The 21,560-nt window shown below is 45.5% G+C and overlaps 2 protein-coding genes and 1 long non-coding RNA gene across 10 annotated transcripts in view; 2 read left to right on the top strand and 1 right to left on the bottom strand.

Moving 5' to 3' along the window:
* The window catches only part of LOC309521117 (uncharacterized protein), a 184,987-nt gene that overhangs the window by 28,205 nt on the left and 135,222 nt on the right, over positions 1–21,560 (top strand). The window lies entirely within an intron of this gene.
* The window catches only part of HNF1A (HNF1 homeobox A), a gene marked incomplete at its 5' end in the record, with an annotated part of 44,571 nt that overhangs the window by 8,576 nt on the left and 14,435 nt on the right, over positions 1–21,560 (bottom strand). Inside the window, 4 exons of one of the 4 annotated variants that reach the window (XM_082203204.1) lie at positions 34–263; positions 2,471–2,657; positions 5,161–5,360; positions 13,597–13,934. In XM_082203204.1, the coding sequence (XP_082059330.1) occupies positions 34–263; positions 2,471–2,657; positions 5,161–5,360; positions 13,597–13,934 (955 nt within the window). Of the gene's footprint in view, positions 1–33; positions 264–2,470; positions 2,658–5,160; positions 5,361–6,747; positions 7,530–8,456; positions 8,592–13,596; positions 13,935–21,560 lie in introns of those variants that run through there. The other 3 variants (XM_082203206.1, XM_082203207.1, XM_082203205.1) reach the window with 3 other exon arrangements.
* LOC309521178 lies at positions 11,415–20,701 on the top strand. 3 transcript variants are annotated; one of them, XR_014214528.1, is made up of 4 exons: positions 11,415–12,356; positions 17,248–17,325; positions 17,702–17,888; positions 20,227–20,701. It is a non-coding gene; the product is annotated as an uncharacterized lncRNA (long non-coding RNA). The 3 variants fall into 3 exon arrangements; XR_014214529.1 differs by lacking the exon at positions 11,415–12,356 and adding an exon at positions 13,920–14,060; XR_014214530.1 differs by lacking the exon at positions 11,415–12,356 and having other exon boundaries at positions 16,401–17,325; positions 20,227–20,700.

Raw genomic sequence — 21,560 nt, 5'->3', positions numbered from 1 at the left:
ATTTCAAATAAATAAATAGTGCCTGACACTCACCATGGACCTTGCTTGGTGAGAGGGGCGTTGCTGACTGGAGCGAGGAAGAGCCCAAGGTGGGCACAGATCCGGGCTGTGGCCCACTGTAGCTGTCCATGGCGAGCTTGTGCCGGAAAGCCTCCTCCTTCCGGCGGTTGGCAAACCAGTTGTAAACTCTCACCTCAGTCACCAGGTTTGAGCCCAGACCCTGGGCCTGGGAAGGGGAGACACCACGCTGGATGCACTCTGCCCTGCCAAGAAAGGCCATGGATTTGTCAGGTTGGGGACGGGGGTTTGTTAAGGCGAAACCATTTCTCCAAAGGGAACCCCTTCAAATTAAAGGAGTGGTGTGTCTGTTGCACCATTTCCAAAGATATATGAGCTGCATGAAGAACATAAGAAGAGCTCTGCTGGACCAGACCAGTGGCCCATCTAGTCCATCATTTTCTTCTCACAATGAATCTCCTCCATGAATCTGTCCAATCCTCTTTTAAAGCCATCCCTATTGGAGGCCATCACTGCCTCCTGTGGGAATGTGTTTTGTTCCATTTCCCCAATGTTTTCTTCCCTGAGAGTTTTCTCCTTTAATGCGACCCTTCACTTGATGTAAAGGCCGCTTCCAGAAATCTAGCAGAACCTAGTTACAGATAGATAGCCATGTTGGTCTGCCATAGTCAAAATAAAAAAAATCTTTCCAGTAGCACCTTAAAGACCAACTAAGTTAGTTCTTGGTATGAGCTTTCGTGTGCATGCACACTGTGTATCTGAAGAAGTGTGCATGCACACGAAAGCTCATACCAAGAACTAACTTAGTTGGTCTTTAAGGTGCTACTGGAAGGAATTTTTTTATTTTGACTCTAGCAGAACCTAGTGGACGTTTAATAATAATAATAATAATAATAATAATAATAATAATAATAAATTTTATTTATATCCCGCCCTCCCCAGCCGAAGCCGGGCTCAGGGCGGCTAACAACAATCAAATAGTCAAACAGTAAAATAGTCACACAATATAAAAATATTTCATTATAAAAATTAATTAAATCAAATTGATGGCAACCAATTAAGCAAAATTCTGTGCAGGTTGCCAGAGGAGGGAGTCAGGCTGCGCCCTGACCAAAGGCCTGGCGGAACAACTCTGTTTAGCACTCCTTTCTATGCTAGGAAAATACGTCTGTTCCCTCTTCCCCAGAAAATCATGGAATGAAATCTGGGGTGATATTTCAGCTACTCCCCCCCCCAAAGGATTCTGAGCCCTGTAGTTTGTTACGAGTTCTTGCTTCTAATTATAATTTGGTGAAGGGTGAACCACCATGGCCAGAATTATTTGAGGAAGGAAAAATGTGCTTTGGATATATTTTAAAGGTGTGAGGAGCACATAGGCTGACAGCCCCTAAGCTATGAAGCATTTCATAAGATCCCAATAGGGTGCAAAAGAATCCTATCATCCCTGACTGTAGAGGTACTTTCAGGTAATTACTTTTGGCGCCTCCTTTGCATTAATTATAGTCTAACCATAGTTGGCTCAGATCTCTCTGTACTTTTGCATTTTTAGTCCTGAGGTTCATCTAGACCTCACAGCTGATTATATGTTTAAGTCTAATTTGGGGTGAAATAGTTAAACTGGGGGCAGAATGAGCAAGGAATTATTAGTCCCAGCTCAGGCCAAACCAATAATTTACTTCCCCCACCCATTTCTTCCCACCCCCTACTTTGTGTAACATAAGTAAGAGCCTGCTGGATCAGGTCAATGGCCCATTCAGTCCAGGATCCTGTTCTCACGGTGGCCAACCAGATGACTGCGGGAAACCCGCAAGCAGGATTTGAGCATAAGAACACTCTCTCCTCCTGTGGTTTTATGTAACTGGTATTCAGAAACATCACTGCCTCCGACTATGGAGGCAGGGCATGGCCACCGTGGCTTGTAGCCCTTGATAGGCTTATCATTGCATGAATCTGTCCAATCCTCTGTCCAAAGCCATCAAAGTTGGTGGCCATCACTGCCTTTAGAGGGAGCAATCCCCATAGTTTAACTAACTCACCTTTCACCAGCCCTTTCCAGGCACAGTCCGCACCTTAAATATCCGTGTCCAAGTCCCTTTCTTTCCGCTCTGGTGCTTGCCCTGCGAAAACCCACTCTTTAAAGCTCATTTGGAGCAAACAGCAATCTGCGAAAAACCAGAATTGACTTTTTCTCCAATGGAGTGCTAAAATGTGGGCTTTTGCAGGGAAAACTCTGGGGCAAAACAAACAAACCCATGCTTGGACAAGGAACTTTTAAGCACAGACTTGTGCCTGGAAACATCAGGGCAAAAGGTAATTGTGGATAAGTGCTATGTATTGCATTAGTTTTTTCATCTAGAAGAACAGGATGCTGGGCTAGATGGGCCAGTGGCCTGATCCAGCAGCGTCTTCTGATGTTCTTACGTTCTTAAAAGAGGGAGCTTCCTCCATTCACCTGTTGCACTCCTCCACCAAGGCTTCCCGTTCCTCCTTGCTGGGATTCTTCTGCCTCTCATAAGCTTGGAAGAGGATTTGCTGTGAAGCTGGGCCCCACTTGAAGCGATTGCGTCTGCCTTTCTTCGTTGGCAGGTCCTCTCCCATTGCATCTTCCACCATAATGCCCTGGCCAGCGTGGGTGAATTCTGGAACCACAGAAAGGGTGGGGTGCAACCATCTCTGGGGCAGCCCTTATGTTGTGGAACTCCCTCCTTTATTATTCTTTTTTTTTGGGGGGGGTCAAACACACATCTCTTTGCCCAGGACTTTAGCATCTGACCCACCATATCCTTGTGGTTCTAAATTGTTTTAAACAGTTTTTAATGTTGTATTTTAAATTGTTGTCTGACCGTAGGTTGAAGGCTGATGATGATGATGATGATGATGATAATAATAATAATAATAATAATAATAATAATAATAATAATAATAAACAACTGTCCATTTCTTGAAGAAACCAGGTGGGAGGAGCCGGGGGGGGCAAACAAAGCAACTCAGCAGAATTATAGAAAGTTGAATGAGTTGGCGGCAGGGATGACACATGGGGGGGGGGAATGGAGTCACTAGAACATTTTCTAAAAAATGTTTAGCGGTACTCTCATTTTGACTCAAGAAAATCACCGTTTTATAGGTCAAATTGGGGAAAATAAATACAGTAAATGGACAAAAGTACAAAGATTCACAAAATGTTTAGGGTATGTGTACCCCTGCGTCCCCCCAGAAAAATTTTCTGCATGGAAACATAGATATAAAAGCATGTGTTAAGGGTAGGGGAAAAAAACCATCTCATTGTCTGGCTAGGTCACTTCCTGGTTCATACTATTTTTAGCATCCCCAAAGACAGAAGCTCACCCTACAGGAAGTTGTTGCTCCCTGCGTATCTTCTAAGGCTGGGTTGAAGAATGCTCCCCTGAGCCAGATCATTCATCTAGATACGCAACAGGCAGCCTCATCTAATAGATGGAGACTTCCTTTTGGTTCTGCAGTAGGAATGAATGAATGATCCCCACAGCAGGCTGACTGAGAGGCCCAGGCAGAGGATCCATGGTCAGCCTCTTCTTTGGGAGTGGGTCCTTTGGGTTCTGAGCAACCAGAGGCTCAGGTTCCCTTGTGCCTTTGGCAAGCACCCGTATCAGTGCTTCCCCATCCCTTGCACCCTTGGCAGTAGGGCTGGATGATAGACGAGGAAGTTAAGTCGGTCATGATACACTGAGCTAGGGATATTGGACACAATATACATTTTGAAGAGTGGGAAAAACTTTGGAAAAAAAAATCTGAAATTTACGGCTTGTATGACGTTGAAGGAGAATATAATGAAGATGTTTTACCGATGGTATATAACACCTGCAATATTGGCAAAAATGTATAAAATCTGTAACAAATGTTGGAAATGCAGGGATAAAGAGGGATCTTTCTACCACATGTGGTGGGAATGTGGGAAGGTAAGAGGTTTCTGGGAAAGTGTATATAATGAGATGAAGAAGATCTTAAGGTATACATTTGAAAAAAACCCCGAGGCCTTTCTGCTAGGAATAGTAGGAAGGGAGATAAAGACCAAAGATTGTAAATTGTTTCAATATGCAACGACTGCAGCAAGAGTCCTACTGGCCCAAAATTGGAAACAACAACAAATACCGACAATTGAGGAATGGAGAGTTGGATAAATTGACGGGGAAAATTAGATATTTAAGAGACCAGAGGTTCATTGAGGACTGGGGGAAATTCGTGGAATATCTGGAAAACATAACTGAAGGACAGATAACGCTAGTGGGGTTTAAAAGAGCACTGTGAAAATGTAGGAGTATTGTCTAAAGAGAAATAGAAGTAAGAAGACAGATAATGTCAATATAAATTATGAAATGTGTAATATAAACAAATGACTACGGAAGATTTGTGGAGAAGCTGGAGGAAGTCCAAAAGAAAGTAATTTGTGAAAATAAGATGTAGAATTGTATGTTTGTTTTGTGTTGGTGTAAATTAATAAAAATTATGTTTTTTTAAAAAAAATAGTTTGAAGTCCATATCGTGATATCGGTTTTGTAATTTTTGACCTGGCAATATATCGCAAATCATGATATGTGTGGGTGGGTGCTATGCAGAAATCACAATGTGGGGGAAACCGTGCAGCCAGCCAATGCCTCTACATAGCTCCATCCTTATTTCAGACATGGTGATATATCAGTATATTGTGATGTTTAGCTGTTGATATAGCACAATGTTGAAAATCAGAGGAGCCTACCCACCTTGCCTGGCCGTCCAGGGCAGCGGTGGAGCTGGCTGGCGGGTTCCTAGTCACTCCAAGCAGGAGTGGAGAGGCACAGTTTTTGTGCCTGCTAGGCCTGCACCCTTGACAGGGGCCAACCTTGCCAACCCCAGGCACACCCCGGGCATCAACTTTCAGTCACTGAATTCATTTATTTCTCGCAGCACATTTGAAGCTGCTGGCCATGTTTTGTCCAACTAACAGGAGTGACATTTTGCAGGCATGGAAATTCAGCAAGAATTATGGCACACAAGTGTTGCAACCTGGCCCAGAATCCCTTGCAAATGTTGGGCTGACCGGCTCTGCTGCTGTTGAGCAGGTACAAAATGGCCTTGCTCTGGTACGCGCTTTGGGGCTAGGAAAGAGCTGCTGGTTGCTGTACTTACGCTGAGCCACCTCTCGCTGCTTGCGGACGTACCAGGTGTAGAGGGCAGCCCTCTTCTGAGTTTTCATGGGTGTGCCCTTGTTGAGATGCTGGGAGAGGTGGGATTGATTCAGGCCTGTGGTGTCTACCACCTCCCGCTGGGGAATATTGTGCTGCTGTAGGTAGGATTTCACCATCTTGGCTACCCTCCAGGGATCCTCTCTGGAAGGAATATAAAGCACACACTACATGAAAGAGGGTTACAGGGGGTTGGACTACAGTAGATGACCCTTCATGTTCTTTCTGCCTATGAGTCCTGAGAAGCAAGGAGAATCAACCAATGACATTTCTGGTAGTAGATGTTGGGTCAACACTAGAAGATGCTGTTCAGTCTCCTCTGTTTAGCAGGCTGTCCCAGCTAAATAAATTTATATTTACCATGAGTGTCTACTTGTTAGGGTTTTAGTCTTGTTTTAAATTTATTTGTCGTTTTTGTGTTTATAAAGTGTTTTTCATTATCTTATGTGTAAAGGGCACAGAGATGGTGGTTTAGAAGGTGGTTAATAAATTAATTGTAATAGTAATATTATTATATACAGTGGTACCTTGGTTCTCAAATGCCTTGGTTCTCAAATGCCTTGGTTCACAAACACCGAAAACCTGGAAGTAAGGGTTCCGGTTTTCAAACGTTTTTTTGGAAGCTGAATGTCCAATGTGCCTGTTGGAAGTCAAATGGACTTCCGAAATGGATTAAGTTTGGAGCTTTTGTTTTTGCTATTTATTTTGCATTTTTGTTGTTGAGGCTTTTCTGGTTAATTTGTTTTGGTGATCGTGTGGAACCCTGTTCAGCTACTGATTGATTGATTATGTGACTGCAGAAATGGATAAAAGCCCCTCATCCAAACAATGACTCTCATCAGTGCAGGTATAATCTACAATACTGTCTTATTTATTTTATAGTACAGTACATTGATTATTGCTTTCATTTTATGGGTCAATGGTCTCGTTAGATAGTAAAATTCATGTTAAATTGCTGTTTTAGGAGTTCTTTTTAAAAGTCTGGAATGGATTAATCTGTTTTACATCGCTTTCCATGGGAAAGCACGCCTTGGTTTTGGAACGCCTTGGTTTTGGAACGGATGTCCGGATCTGATCAAGTTTGAGAACCAAGGTACCACTGTAGCTATTAAGTTGTATGCACAACATGGAGATTGTTGAGTCAACCTCTTTAGAACATTATGGCACATTATTCCTATCCTATTCCTGGATCAGGCCAAAGGGGCCTCACTATAGTCCTGGTCTCAAAGTGGCAATAAGATGCTCCAGTGAGGAACCCTCAAGCAGGATTTGAGCACCAGAGGACTCCCCACTCATGCTTTACATTTTGTATTCTATGAATACTGGTCATTGACCATAATAAAGAGCTGAAGAGTTTTGTATTGTCTTCCTGTGCTCCACTCCATATTGCTGTTTTATTGTGCTCGTGTATTTTGCATTTTTCTATTTTGTTATTTAGTGGAGTTGGGGTTTTTTAGTGGAGATTGTGAAGCTGCTTTGTGGAGGAAGTTCCTCAAAAAGCAGCGGAACACATTTTAAAAAAACAAAACACGGAGTTAAGGGAAACCCTGAGCTTCTTTCACATGACTGAAGCGTGAACTAGCTCGTTCTTTCATAGCGCAGTTCAAAGTGGTCCTGTTCACTGTCTCGCAGGCTGCTTCCCACCCGCTAGGCCTCGGCCGGCTGACACTGGTGCCCCTTATTATCCTTCTCTGACCCTTTTCCCAGCACCAGTTCAAGCTTCCCTTTTCGCTGGGCTTCTGAGGTCCCTTTTTTTAAGGGCTTCTCACCTCCCTTTTGTTACCTGAACAATAAGTAACCCAGGTAGTTAGTTATAAACTCAAAGGGAACAAGAGCCTGGTTGATAATTTATAGCAGCATCACAAATTTAAATGGAAAGTAAATATCAAGTTGTTAGCATTAAAAGAAAACCCAATCCCGGAGAACTGGGAAAGCAACATTCATGGGGGGGGAATGCCTCGATGTTCCAGTCCTAAAGAGCCTTTCGCTTAAATGTTAGTTTCCTTTTTTATTTTGGTTTAACTTGCCCGCTTTCCAACATCTGTCTTCTTGCTATTCATTTTCTATGCTGCCTTTCCACCCCATTATTCTCCACTACTTCCTTGAGCAATGTTGAGCTGGGTTTCTGAGACCCATTCTTGGTACAAGAAAGAGGACCTTTGATCCCTTTGAAAACTAATTTGGTATTCCTGCTTCGGACCAAGCCCTGGATCACCACCGCTCGCACCATCCCTGGTCTTTGAACCCTGAAGCCTGCATCTTTGTTGATTTCATTGAATAAATTGGACTTGGAAAGGACAGAGGAGGAAGAAAGGTAAGAACTGTTCCTCCTGGTAACATTTCCCCCCTCTCTGTTGAATTTGGCCTTTAGGCTGGCCTGTGTACTGTGTGACACAACAAATATGATGTTGCAATTTGAGCCCAGAGCCCCAACAGCCGTTGCCATTCGCAGCAAAACAGAATCTAAATTTTAAAAAACTCCACCGCATCAAAAAATACAATCCACTTTCCTACTCCTGCCTTCCCAAATTGATTAACTTAATATTGCAATTTTAAATCCCCCCCTTCTCTCTCTCTCTCTCTCTCTCTCTCTCTCTCTCTCTCACACACACACACACACACACACACACACAATATTTTCAGTTTGCTCTTCAAGGAAATATTCACATTTTCCTCTTGGAAAAAACGCAATCCTAACACATTTTAAAAATTGATCTTAAACACTCCATTTTAATTCTCCGCTTCTATAATTTGAACAAAGTAATGGCACTAAGAAGCAACGGAAAATGATTGTTCTCTATAGCACAGAGATTTTCAGGCTTTTGGGATTCTGTTCAGCGCTCGTCTACCGGCAATTACCAGCACAGAGCATAGAGTCCTCTGAGGCTACACATTGTAGGGTAAGATTGGTAGTGGTGAACAAAACTTGCTCCCAAGTAAGTTTTTCTGCCATTACTGATACTCTCCCAAGAGGAGGGGAGGTAGCCAACAGAGTGCCTTCCAGATGTTTTTTGAGCCCAGCTCCCATCAGCCCCAGCCACATCTGGCGGGCATCACATTGGTTTGGCCAACCTGAGAGGAATCCTTGATCATCTTTTAATATTTCTGCAGAAGGACACTCCTTGGAAAAAAACCCCACTGCTGGAGCAGATTTACAGCACTTAAGATGGCTATATTGGTCTCCCCACTGATGTTTAAATTACATTCTTAGCTTCACTTGTCAGAATACTCGACTCTTACCAATGGAAATGCTGCTCTCATTCCTTCTTGTGCTGTATCAGTACAATAACTATCGTGGTGGATAGGGCCTATGGGTGGCTACTAGCCAGTATAGCTGTGCTCTGCCTCCACAGTTAGAGGCAGCAAGGTTTTTGATTACCAAAAGCGTTTCTGGTGTTGTTAGGATTGTTCCAAACACGTCCTGGTCCTCTTTGTGAATGCAATGGCAACAACTTGTTCAGGGGAAGGGCTGTGTCTCAGGGGTAAAGCAACTGCATTGCATCCAAAGGTCCCAGGTTTAATCCCTGCTGCCAGTTAGTGTCAACAACACTGAGCTTGATGGGCTGATAAGTCCTGACTCAGTATAAGGCAGCTGGTTCCTACGGGAGGCCATGCCTGATTCCAGTTATTCTTCTGTCCCTTTCCTTTATGGGGCGAAAAACCCCACCCTCTCCGCAGGGTGGGGGAAGGCCTGGTGTGGTGAGTTAGCTCAGCTGTAAAACCTGCCTAGGTACTTTTGGTGTTATCAGGACATTTGCTACAGCCAAAGTCCAAACTGCTTCAGTGGATTGAGCAAACTAATCATCTGGCATGGCTGAGCATGTGTTTGCTCTCTTCCTGAGCTGTGGGAAGCACAAGGTAGTTAGCTATAGAACATGAAATTTCTATGAAGCAACCCAGAGGTTGTCCTGCTAATGTTACAGACCCGAGTTTGGGATAGAACTGGATTGTGAACTTAAAACATCAGATTTGCTGTGCATGGCATTACTGATCAGGCCTGAGACACATAGTACAAAGTGAGGCAGCCACCTCAAGTGGTAGCAGTGGCGTAGCGTGGGTTGCCAGCACCCGGGGCAAGGCAAGTAATTTGCGCCCCCTAACCCATGGATTTGCGCCCCCTAACCCATGGATTTGCGCCCCCTAACCCTAACCCCCAGATGTTGCGCCCGGTGCGGCCGGCCCCCCCTGCACCCCCCACGCTACGCCACTGAGTGGTAGGTTTTGAATGCTATCATAAGCAGAACCTTGGAAAGACCTCTGGGGCACTGCTATGTTCTTGCCTTATCCCTGTTAACTTTATGCGCTTTGCACAGCAGAATTCCCTGTTGGCTTGAACTTAATGATTAATTTATTTATACTCTGCCTTTTACTCTGGCAGGGACTAGAGGCAGCTTACAGATAAAAATAATAACAACTAAAAACATAGGGGGGAAAACATTAAAATTAAACATGGTTAGAATTAAAACTATAGATAAAAATCTATTTTAAACACACGGATAATTACAATAAAAACAGTGTGGTGCCAGCTCTTTTATTAAAAGCAGTGAGTTCCTAAAAGCCAGTTGGAACAACAAACTCTTCACCTGTGAGTAAAAGGTCAAAAAGGGGGCAGCCACTCTAATCTATTAAAAATAGTTCCCAAAATCCATTTGGGACAAAAAAAGTCTTCACCTGCCACTAGAAGGGTAACGAGGAGGCAGCCACTCTCAACTATGACCACCCAAAGTCCCATAGCATTTTGGATGCATCCTCCAAAAGCTGTTGTATACATCTTAAATATAGTTAAGAACATAGGAAGAGCCTGCTAGATCAGAAGAGTGGCTCATCTAGTCTTGTGGCCAAGCAGATGCCCCAAGGAGGAAGCCCACAAGCAGGTTCTGAGCACCACACCACTCCCTCCTAAATCAGGAGCTCAAGGCAGAGTTCATAGCCCCATCCCTCTCCACTTCATCTTCACAAGAACCCTCTGAGATAGGTCAGGCTGAAGGTTGGTGACAGGCCCAAGGTCACCAAGTGAGCTTTGTCACTGAGTGAGGATTTGAACGCAGGTCCACTCTGCCTCTCTAACTCAGTTTCCCCAAATCTTCCCACAGCACATAGTTAAATTATAGAACTCACTCCCACAGGAGGCAGTGATGGCCACCAACTTGGATGACACCAAGAGAGGATTAGACAAATTCACAGAGGAGAGGGCTGTTGATGGCTACTAGCTTTGCTTTCACACTCATGTTTCTGAATACCAGTTGCTGGAAATGGCAGAAGGTGGTTGTGCTCTTGTGCTTGAGTCCTGCTTTGAGGGTTTCCCTTAGGAGCACTTGGTTGACTACTGTGAGGGCAGGATGCTGGATTAGATGGGGTATTTGCTTGGTCCAACAGGCTAATCTTATGTTCTTAACCTGGTTCCTTCCAGATGTTTTGTTTTTATAACTGCCATCAACTCCAGCATAATACAACCGTGTAGATACGTTGCAGCCCAAAACAGCTGGGTGGCACTGAATTTGTGGAGGCTGCTCTGACCAATACATCACACTCCCTCTCATTAAAATGCACCGAGCAGATAAAGGTAGAACTAAGAGCTGGTCGTCTAAACCTGGTGGAGTGGTCTGGTGGAGTGGCTACAAGTGTGAACTGGTTCATCTCTGGTTCAGATCTCACAACAGTGGGCAGAGGGTCCGTCCAGACTGGTATGTGTGTGTGTGTGTTCTGCAACACAGCATTGATGCAATAACAGTGCACCAGTGATGGATTTATACTGGACCATCCACACTAAACCATTCCAGTTTATTGGTTGTTCTACTCTGCTTCCCTTGTGTTGCTGCTTTATTGCTTTCTAGAGGGGCACTTTAGCACTATAGTGCAACACCCTTCCTCCCCTGCCCAGAACATTTGTGGTATAAAAAGTTACAGGATATTACCAGGACATTACTGGAGATCCACTGAATGGAAATGAATCAGCATGCCCACCCTAAAACCTTTGCAGGCACAAATAGTATTCAAAGCAGGATCGGTATAATTGGGTATAACATGCCCAGTACCATCATAAGAATAATAATGAACCCCAAATTAAAAGGACATATGGAGGCCCCTTAGAGAAGCCACTCCCTTAGCCTTGATCCTTTGCATATGAGAATAGTAATGCTACTGACCTACCTAGTAGGAGTGTCTCCACCCCATCAATAAGCTGAGATCTGAGGTCTACTGGTGGTTCCTTCACTGCAAGAAGTTACAAGGAACCAGGTAGAGGGCCTTCTCTTCGGTAGTGCCCTCCCTGTGGAACGCCCTCCCATGTCAAGGAGATTAAGAACTACACAACTTTTAGAAGACATCTGAAGGCAGTCCTATATTGGGAAGTTTTTACCATTTGACGTTTTGTTATGTTTTTATATTCTGCTGGAGATAATGCGTGTGAATAGTAGTAGTACTGACCTACCTAATAGGGTTGCTGGAAGGATTACTGAGATAATGCATGTGAAGTGCTTTGAATGCTCAAATATGCCATATGAAATGTTGTGTCCTCATAGTTGCAATCCATTTTTCATGAATTAGTTGAATTGCCTTTACTACAGCCCGCTAAGCATCGGAGCCATTTTAAACTTGCCATCACTTGAGAGCCCAGTGTGAACCCACCCGCAACGCTCCTTTCCAAATCCTAATAGCACTATCCTCCTCCTCTTTCACCTTTTCACGGATGTCCATCACAAAAGAGGAGAGGAGAACAGGTGTTCTCCTGACTCCTTTGGCTTCCTCTGAGAGGAGACACCTGACAAATCATCAAAAGTTAATGATCAAAAAGCTTATCTGAGCCTTTTCGTTTATAAATTTATAAGACAAAAGAGAAATAATAAAGCCACTGGATAATTAGTAACCAGCTCAGTCCTGAGGCTTTGGAAATCAAACTGACCCTAGATCTCGACGCAGACTCTGGGAGAGGTGGAGGGGAAAGGTGGGGTGATGCAAGGGGTCATCTGGGACCCGGGGAGTTTTAAAGATCGACCCCAAAAAGGGGAAATGAGCAAAGAAAGATGATTCGATGGGGTGGTTGCGGTTAAAAATAGGAGAAAGAAAATACAAGACAAGAAGGAACAATGGTGGAAGAAAAGGACTTTTGGAGTCTTGAGGCCTTTCTCCTTCCACTCACAGGTAAGAAGAGCCTTTTGCTTTGCTTGTGACACTGGGCTCAGAAGCAAAAGCAGTACAGCTAATTAATGTGACTCCATTGGGATCTGCATCACAGGGGTGGCTATTGCAAGGTCTTTGCTTAGTTTTTGTCAATCTTTTTGTCCAACGTAGAGCTCGAACCCATGACCGTGAGATTAAGAGTCTCATGCTCTACCGAATGAGCTATCCCACAGATTCCCCACTAACCCGCCTTCCATTTGCTCCCAAAATCAGAGCTGTGGTCTTCACAAGCTCTCCCTATCAGTAACAGAAGGGGCTGTTTTTGCATTCATATTTTCCCCAAGGAGCCCTTCCATAGGAGCTCATGTAAATCCCCTCCCTGCATGCAGAGATTCTCCCCCAGCCCCTAATAAATATTATTAGATTCAACAACAGTCTGGAGTTTTAAAAGAATGTTTTTACTCCCCCCCCCCAAAGGAGCTCATTTATAAGTAGGTTGTGGATATATTATGGTTAGCAAGAGTGGGAAAGAAAGTAAGGGAGATGGGAAAGAATGGTCACAACCTTCCTGCTAGGAACATTGGCATGAATTCCTAGGGAATCCTCTCTTTGTCCAAGGCTGGCAGCGCATACTTCGAGCATGCCTGTTTTGCCAGTAACAACAAGATGGCTTATCTGAGTTATTCGAGACTGAGGGCAAGAGTGTTGTGTGTTTGGGGAACATGTCTCATGATGGCAACTCTATGGCGCTTCATTTCACATCTTTGAACACTTCTGCTGTAGGAACAATTATGCGGACAGTTCCCCCATGCTCATCAACCCCAACTGCCCGAAGATAGTTCCTTGCTTGCTCAGGTTTAGAAAAACGATTCTGGGTTCTACAAGGCAACATCTGAAATGGCGGACAGGATAAAAAAAAGAGATGTTTGCTGAGTGAGTTCCAAAGTTATTCCTCACCTAAAGAAGTACCTCCTTATCTGAATTGGACTTTGGGGCACTCTGTTGGCATGGGCCTGAAATTTTAGGTTTTAACTATACCTTTTATTTAGAATCATCTCAGACAGGGAAGCTGGGTTCTTGTCCAGTTGTTGTGCTACAACATGAATCTCTATGCTTTTAGATCGGCTGCTAGCACTAAGGTAAGGGTTAGGGTGATTTGAGAAGGTAGAGGATAAAAGAGGACACACACACACACACAGAGAGAGAGAGAGAGAGAGAGAGAGAGAGAGAGAGAGAGATATTAGGCAGGAGATGCCCTTACTGTAAGAGTCTTTCCACCACGGCTTTCTGGTGTGCAGCCTCTTCTGGGCTTAGGTTTTCCAGCTCCTTCATTATTGGCGGAGTGAAGTCTTCTCCATCGTCAGAGGTCTCCTCTTCGGACATCCTGGACTCTCCCATCCCATTGGCAAGAGCCGTGAGTTCTGTGCAGGGTTCTCTTTTCTCGACTTGGATGGTGCTGGCAGTCTGCTGGTGGCTGTCGCCATGCTGTGGGTAGGGGTCCGATTCCATCAGGGCTTTGATCAGTGTCTCCTTGCTCAGCCCAGATTCCAGGAGAGCCCCCAGCAGCTCCACCTGAAGATGAGTGAGTTTGGAAACCATGGTCTTTCAGTTCTGGCCGCTTCTCCTAAGGCCCGAGGTTTTTCCGACGTGCTCGACGCAGATCCCCGTGTTTGCTACACCATGTTTCTGAAGCCACCCGTCGGAGCGGAATAGAAATGGCAGAAGGTTCGGCCTTTGCAAACCCCCCCCCCAACAAAAAAATTTCCCCAAGAGGGGGGAAAAAGCAGCTTTAGACCCCCCACAACTGTCCTGAGTCAGTGCTGATAAAGGGACCCTCGCCTATCTGTTTACATTGGAGCAATGCAAATTCTCCAAGGTTCATATTTATCTGTGTGCTTAGGCAAGTTACTGAACTTTGGACTTCGGCATTGCAACAGCAGTTCACAAAGTGCCCAGGAAGGGAGGGAGAGCGAGAGGAAAAATAAGAGGGGGAAGAAGAGTGGAGGAAAAGGAGATGAGGCAGCACAGGAGACACCGCTTGAAGAAAAAGAAGGGACCAGGTGGTGGTGGAGAGGAGCAGAATCTGGGCATGGGAAGAAGTTTAATGGCATCTCCTAGAAAGGTACATAATAGAACGATACCAAGTTCAGTAGCAGAACATCTGCTCAGAAGCAGAAGCAGTCCCTGGCATCTCCAAGTAGAGTTGGGAAATAATCTTGCCTGAAACCCCGGAGAGCTGTTGCCAGTCAGTGTAGACAGTACTGGGTGAGATGGACCAACAGTCTGACTCGGTGTAAGGTAGCTTCCTATGTATCTTTGGGATGTGGCTGGAAAGTATAGAAAGGGCTGGCCCAGCACATTCTGAGATGTAGATGGTCCTGTCCTCCTCAAATGGTTCTCTCCCTCAGCTCCTAACTCATTGGGTCCATCAGGAGGTTGTCTTCTGGAATAATAATAATAATAATAAATAATAAATTTTTATTTATATCCCGCCCTCCCCAGCCGAAGCCGGGCTCAGGGCGGCTAACAACACTAAAAAAGTGCAGCAATATAAAAACATCATAAGAATTAATTAAAATCAAAATTAATGGCAACCATAAACTAAAGTATTGTAAAGATTGCTGAAGGAGGGAGTCAGGCTGTGCCCTAACCAAAGGCCTGGTGGAACAGCTCTGTCTTGCAGGCCCTGCGGAAAGATGTCAAGTCCTGCAGGGCCCTTGTCTCTTGTGACAGAGCGTTCCACCAGGTTGGAGCCGCAGCCGAAAAAGCCCTGGCTCTAGTTGAGGCCAGCCTAACCTCTCTGTGGCCTGGGACCTTCAAGATGTTTTTATTAGAGGACCGTAAGTTCCTCTGTAGGGCATACCAGGAGAGGCAGTCCCGTAGATACGAGGGTCCTAGGCCGTATAGGGCTTTAAAGGTTAAAACCAGCACCTTAAACCTGATCCTGTACTCCACTGGGAGCCAGTGCAGCTGGTATAGCACCGGATGAATGTGATCCCGCAGCGAAGACCCCGTAAGGAGTCTCGCTGCGGCATTCTGCACCCGCTGGAGTTTCTGGGTCAGTCTCAAGGGCAGCCCCACGTAGAGCGAGTTACAATAATCCAGTCTGGAGGTGACCGTCGCGTGGATCACAGTGGCTAGGTCAGGGCGAGAGAGGTAGGGGGCCAACTGCTTAGCTTGGCGGAGATGAAAAAATGCCGCCTTTGTTATAGCTGCAATCTGCGCCTCCATAGAGAGGGAGGTATCGAAGATTACACCCAAACTCTTAACGGACGGTGCTGGCACTAATTGCACCCCCGCAAGAGATGGGAGTTGCCCCCTCAATCCCATATCGTCCCGTCCCAGCCAGAGGACCTCTGTCTTCGAAGGATTTAACTTCAACCGGCTCCCACGTAACCATCCAGCCACAGCTTCCAAGCATCTGATCAGTGTGTCTGGGGCCGAGTCAGGATGGCCATCCATCAACAGATAGAGTTGGGTGTCATCGGCATACTGATGGCAGCCCAGCCCAAAACTCCGGACAAGCTGGGCGAGGGGGCGCATAAAGATGTTAAAAAGCATCGGGGAGAGAATCGCACCCTGAGGCACTCCACACACCAAGGAGTGGCGGGATGACAGTTCCCCCCCAAGCGCCACCCTCTGTCCCCGACCAGAGAGAAACGAGCGCAGCCATTGAAGGACTGTGCCCTGGATCCCCACGTCGGCGAGGCGGTGGTCCAAAAGTTCGTGATCGACCATGTCGAAAGCTGCTGACAGATCTAGAAGAATCAGCAGCCCCGACCCGCCTCGATCCAGCTGTCTACGGAGATCATCTGTTAGGGCGACCAGAGCCGTCTCGGTCCCATGACCAGCGCGGAAGCCGGACTGGAATGGATCCAGAGCCGATGTTTCATCCAGAAACCTACCAAGCTGTTCAGCAACCGCTCTCTCAATCACCTTGCCCAGGAATGGAAGATTCGAAACTGGGCGGTAATTGGATAGATCTAAGGGATCTAATGATGTTTTCTTTAAGAGCGGACGCACCACTGCCTCCTTCAGTTCCCCTGGGAATGTCCCGGTGAAGAAGCCCCATTGCAATGAAAATAAGCTGCGGAAGGGCATGGGCACGCTGTTCATGATAGATTTGACGTAAGGATGACAACCTGTCTGTCCCACGCTCTGCTGCCAGCAGGGATGGGTGGATCTGGGCTTCCCTCACATGTTCATATTTCCAAGTATAAATTCAGTTCTTCATATTTCCATATCAGTTTGTGTTGTTTTTTTAAAAGTCCTCATGAAAATTCATCAGAATTTTGGTGCAAATTTCTCCTAATTTGCACATTTTTTATTCTTCTTGTTGCTGTTTATATACAGCCTTTCCCCCAGACTCCTACTCAAGGGGACTTACACAAATTAAAACAACACAGATGAAATACAAAAAGCTAAAAAGATGATAGTTTAAAAGTAATTGGACTAATAAATTAAAACAATATACAAATTTCTATGCAATTTTCCATAATATGTTATATGTCCCTATGTTATTTTCTCCTAATGTATGCATGTTTATGCACACTTTATCCCAGTCAATACAATTTTCTTTTTCACATTCGCTGGCTAGAGAACTGCACTGCAAAATTTGTAAAAGTGCACATTTTGAAGGATGGTTCTGCATTCCAGTCTGTGTATTGTTTCAGAAAGTGCAAATTCAGTAGGACTGCCTTTATAGGAGAACCAAAATAACTTCCAATGAAAAACAAACCTGAGTAATGTAATTCCCAGGGCAGTTCTGCAATTACACATTTCCATCCATGTTTTAAAAAATAAGATAAAAGACAAGTACGGTATACACTGAGGAGATGTGATAGCCCTATATTCAAATATCTAAAGGGTTTTCACATGGAGAATGGATCAAGCTTGTTTTCTCCTACTTCAGATGCTAGGACCCAAACCAATGGATTCAAAGTTACAAGAAAGGAGATTACAACTTAACACCAGGATGAATTTTCTGACAGTAAGTGCTATTTGACAATGGAACAGACTCCCAAGAGAGGTGGTAAAACTCTTCTTCATTGGAGGTTTTCAAACAGAAGATGGATGGCCATCTGTCATGTATGATCTAGTTGAGATTCCAGCGTTGCAAGGAGGGACTAGATGACCCTCAGGATCCCTTCCAACTCTACAATTATTATTATTTTTTAATTCTATTATCAGGCAGGCACCTTCACAGTACTCTCTGCCACCTGCTTACAACATTTTGGTTTAGACAAGTCTATCCAGATGTTCAGAAAGTTGATTAGAGTTTTAATCTATTTTTAGTCTATTATTTTAACTTTTCAAAAGTGTTAAATTCCTGTATTGTTGCTAATTATTCTTATTGATAATCTTAGGTAAAGATAAAGGGACCCCTGACCATTAGGTCCAGTCGTGACCGACTCTGGGGTTGCAGCGCTCATCTCGCTCTATTGGCCGAGGGAGCCGGCGTACAGCTTCCGGGTCATGTGGCCAGCACGACTAAGCCGCTTCTGGCGAACCAGAGCAGCGCACGGAAACGCCGTTTACCTTCCTGCCAGAGCGGTACCTATTTATCTACTTGCACTTTGACTTGCTTTCGAACTGCTAGGTTGGCAGGAGCAGGGACCGAGCAACGGGAGCTCACCCCGTCAAGGGGATTCAAACCGCCGGCCATCTGATCGGCAAGTCCTAGGCTCTGTGGTTTGACCCACAGCGCCACCCGCGTCCCTTGATTGATAATCATACCATAATCTTATTGTTTATTTATTATAATTATTATAGTAACACTTTGAACTTAGCCTAGTAACACTTCCACTCCTCTTTTGCAAAAGAGCCCAGGTTGGGAAATAAAGCAGGAAAACAGAGCTTTTTAAAAACATGTAGGAACATCTGAAAACATTTCAAAGCAATTCAGTATCCTCACAGTAAATAATTTAATGGCTGCTAACAGTGCTATTTTTCTAGAAAAGGAGGTGCCACTGCCAGAACTCACCATGAATGCCACCCTTGTTCTCTTAGAATGACAATGGTGCCCACCTGAGAGGTGCTGGAACTCAGTTCCGGCTGAAAAAAAAGCCCTGGTTGCCAGTAGCAGTATCTGTCAGCCTTCAAAGGCCTGGGTGAACATGATTATTATTTTTTATAAAAAAATCTTCCTGAATGTTGTTAAGGAGGGAGACAGATGCACCTCTCCTACTGGGAAGGTGTTCCACAAACAGGGAGCCACCACTGTGAAGACCCTGTAGTTTATCAGCACCAACTGGACAGTTCCATGTTGTGGCACCACCAGCAGGGCCTCCCCTGCTGATTATAAGGCCCAAGATGGTTGATATTGAAGGAGGTGGCCTGCCCTTGGATACCCTAGGTTTCAGCTTTTTTGAGTCCACGGCTCCCTTGACCAACTACAGTGGTACATCGGGTTACATACGCTGTTCTTCAGGATGAGAACAGAAATTGTGCTCCGGCGGCCCAGCGGCAGCAGGAGACCCCATTAGCTAAAGTGGTGCTTCAGGTTAAGAACAGTTTCAGGTTAAGAACAGGCCTCTGGAACGAATTAAGTACTTAACCCGAGGTACCACTGTACATTCTTTCTGTGGCACCCCGTGGGGCTCAGGAGCCCAGTTATGTCACCCCTCACCTGCAGAGTTGGCAGCCTCTCACCCTTTTTTCGAATACCCTCCCTTATGGAGTGTTCCCTCTTCCTCCTCTCCCCTCTCCATGGGAGTCCTCTGGGCAGCCGCTGCTGCTGTCCCTGGTTTCTTAGCTGTGCCCCCAGCCACAAAGAGAGGTGCTTTCTCCCACTGCCCCGCAAAGGCCTGGGACTTGTCTGTCCATTCCCAGCAGCAAGGGCTGGTGGACTGGATGGGGTCCCTCACCCGCTTGCTTGCTTACTCCAAGGCCACCTGAGCTCCTGGCAACCAGCACCCCCTGGCCAGCCCCAGAGGCACCATTTGCCTGGGGAGCTTGTAGCCAGGGCTCTTGCACAAACAGCCACACAAGCCTTTGGGAGGCAGAGACGCAAGAGGACATCAGAGGAGGGAGGGAAGGAAGGAAAGAGGGACTGAGGCCAGTGTTGCCCGTGGTTTCCCTGACCATCATTCAAGGCACCCCAGGGTGCCACGGCACACTGGTTGAAAACCTTTGCCCTGGTGCTTTAATAGACAATCTGTGTATTACATATTCCTATTTGGCGGCTCAAGTACACAAAATGAAAGAGATCTTGACAGATCTCATCCTGCCCATTTACTTCCTGGCCTGTGATTATCCCATTATAGAACCAAGGCAGGCGTCTCCCTTGATGACTGGGCTGGTAGCTCCACCCAAAGTTTCTACGCCCACCTGTCCTCAGCAGCTGACAGGTAACTTATGCAACCTGGCCGGAACCAGCTTTCCGCAGGGAAACTTGCCATGTCCAGGGCTTGGCATATGGTTTAAAAGGTTTTTGGTCAATTGGTCCTCAAGGCAATCTCTATTGATAGCCATCTGTCAGGGATTCTTTAGTTATGATTCCTGCAGGGAGCTGGACCAAACTACCTTTTGAGACTCTTCTAACTCTAACATTCTATGATGGCGACTTACAACAGATCAGTCTTCGCCAACCTGATGCATGCCTGCACCCATGTTTTTTGGACTACATCTCCCATCAGCCCCATCCAGCATTGCTGTGCTTCCATTAACTCCAACATCGTATGGCTGGGCAGGCAGGGCCTGATGGGAGCTGTAGTGCAAAAGATGCTTTAAATGTGCGAGGTGCATCCAGCCAAGCAAACACATGCAACTGCTTCAGCGTAGGTGCTGAGTTGGGGCTAGAGAAATTTAGAAGCAGAGAGCAAATCCGAGAAACACAGGGCTGGGGGTTTCTGTCCTCCACTGCCGGCTTTCTGATTCTTCTTTTATCCAGGACGGAAAGGCAAGAAGACCGAAGAAAAATGTGGATAGGATGTGCACATTGTTGGTATCAGAAAGAAGAGTGCTGCCACTTAGTGGCCAAACTGACCTGTTGCACTACTTTAAAACAGCCTGTTTGATGCATCAGATGCAGGAGTGAGGAACTTTTTCAAGCGGAGGGCCACATTCCCTTCTGAGTAACCTTAGAAGGGCCACATGCCAAAAGTGGGCAAGGCCAGAGGCAGAATAAAAAGTGGGTGGAACAATGCGTGCAAACTTTACCTTTGTACAGTAGGCTTGCTTCTACACACCTCACTCTCTCCTCCACCCAGACAAGCAAGAGGCATGATCGGAATTCAAGGGCACGTTAGGGCTGGGTGATATCTGATTTTCAACATCGCAATATATAACCAGCTAAATATCGCAATGTATTTATATATCACCATGTCTGAAAGAAGGATGGAGCCATTGGCTGGCTTCACAGTTTTCTCCATACAGTGGTACCTCTGGTTACATATGCTTCAGGTTACAGACTCCGCTAACCCAGAAATAGTGCTTCAGGTTAAGAACTTTGCTTCAGGATAAGAACAGAAATCGTGCTCCGGTGGTGCGGTGGCAGCAGGAGGCCCCATTAGCTAAAGTGGTGCTTCAGGTTAAGAACAGTTTCGGGTTAAGAACGGACTTCCGGAACGAATTAAGTACGTAACCAGAGGTACCACTGTATTTTTTTTTTTGCATAGCACGCGTGTGCACACACACACTGTTTCACAATACAGTATGTTGCCAGGTCAGAAACTATGAAACTAGTATCATGATGTGGACTTCAAAACGGTTTTGGAGGATATATCACCCAGTCCTACTGTGGATATAATTGGATCTCACCTATTAACTTTAATGCCATTTTGAGAGATTTGTGGGGGGGGGGGTTACTGGATAGTGAGGTACCTTTTAAATAAATAAATGTATATTAAAATTGTGTAGATCTCTCTTATATTTTTTACATTTTACTGCACCTTGAAATCACATGCTAAGGAAATTCCCCCCCCCCCAAGTATTCTGGGCACTGTAGTTTTCCCCTCACAGAGTTACAGTTCTAACAAGCCTTAACAAACTGTTGTTGTTGTTTAGTCGTGTCCGACTTTTCGTGACCCTATGGACCAGAGCACGCCAGGCACTCCTGTCTTCCACTGCCTCCCGCAGTTTGGTCAGACTCATGCTGGTAGCTTCGAGAAACTACTATACCAAACTACTATACCAAACTACTATACCCATAATATTCGGGGGCGGGGGCGGGGAGGGGCAGAAATGCCTTTTGAATGTGAGAAGAGGATCTTGGACCAGGTGGGC

This window comes from Podarcis vaucheri (assembly GCF_965113315.1).
Source record: "Podarcis vaucheri genome assembly, chromosome: 16".
NCBI classification, from domain to species: domain Eukaryota; kingdom Metazoa; phylum Chordata; class Lepidosauria; order Squamata; family Lacertidae; genus Podarcis; species Podarcis vaucheri.
Note: the sequence above shows the minus strand (reverse complement) of the source record. Positions and strands in the feature narration are given on the sequence as shown.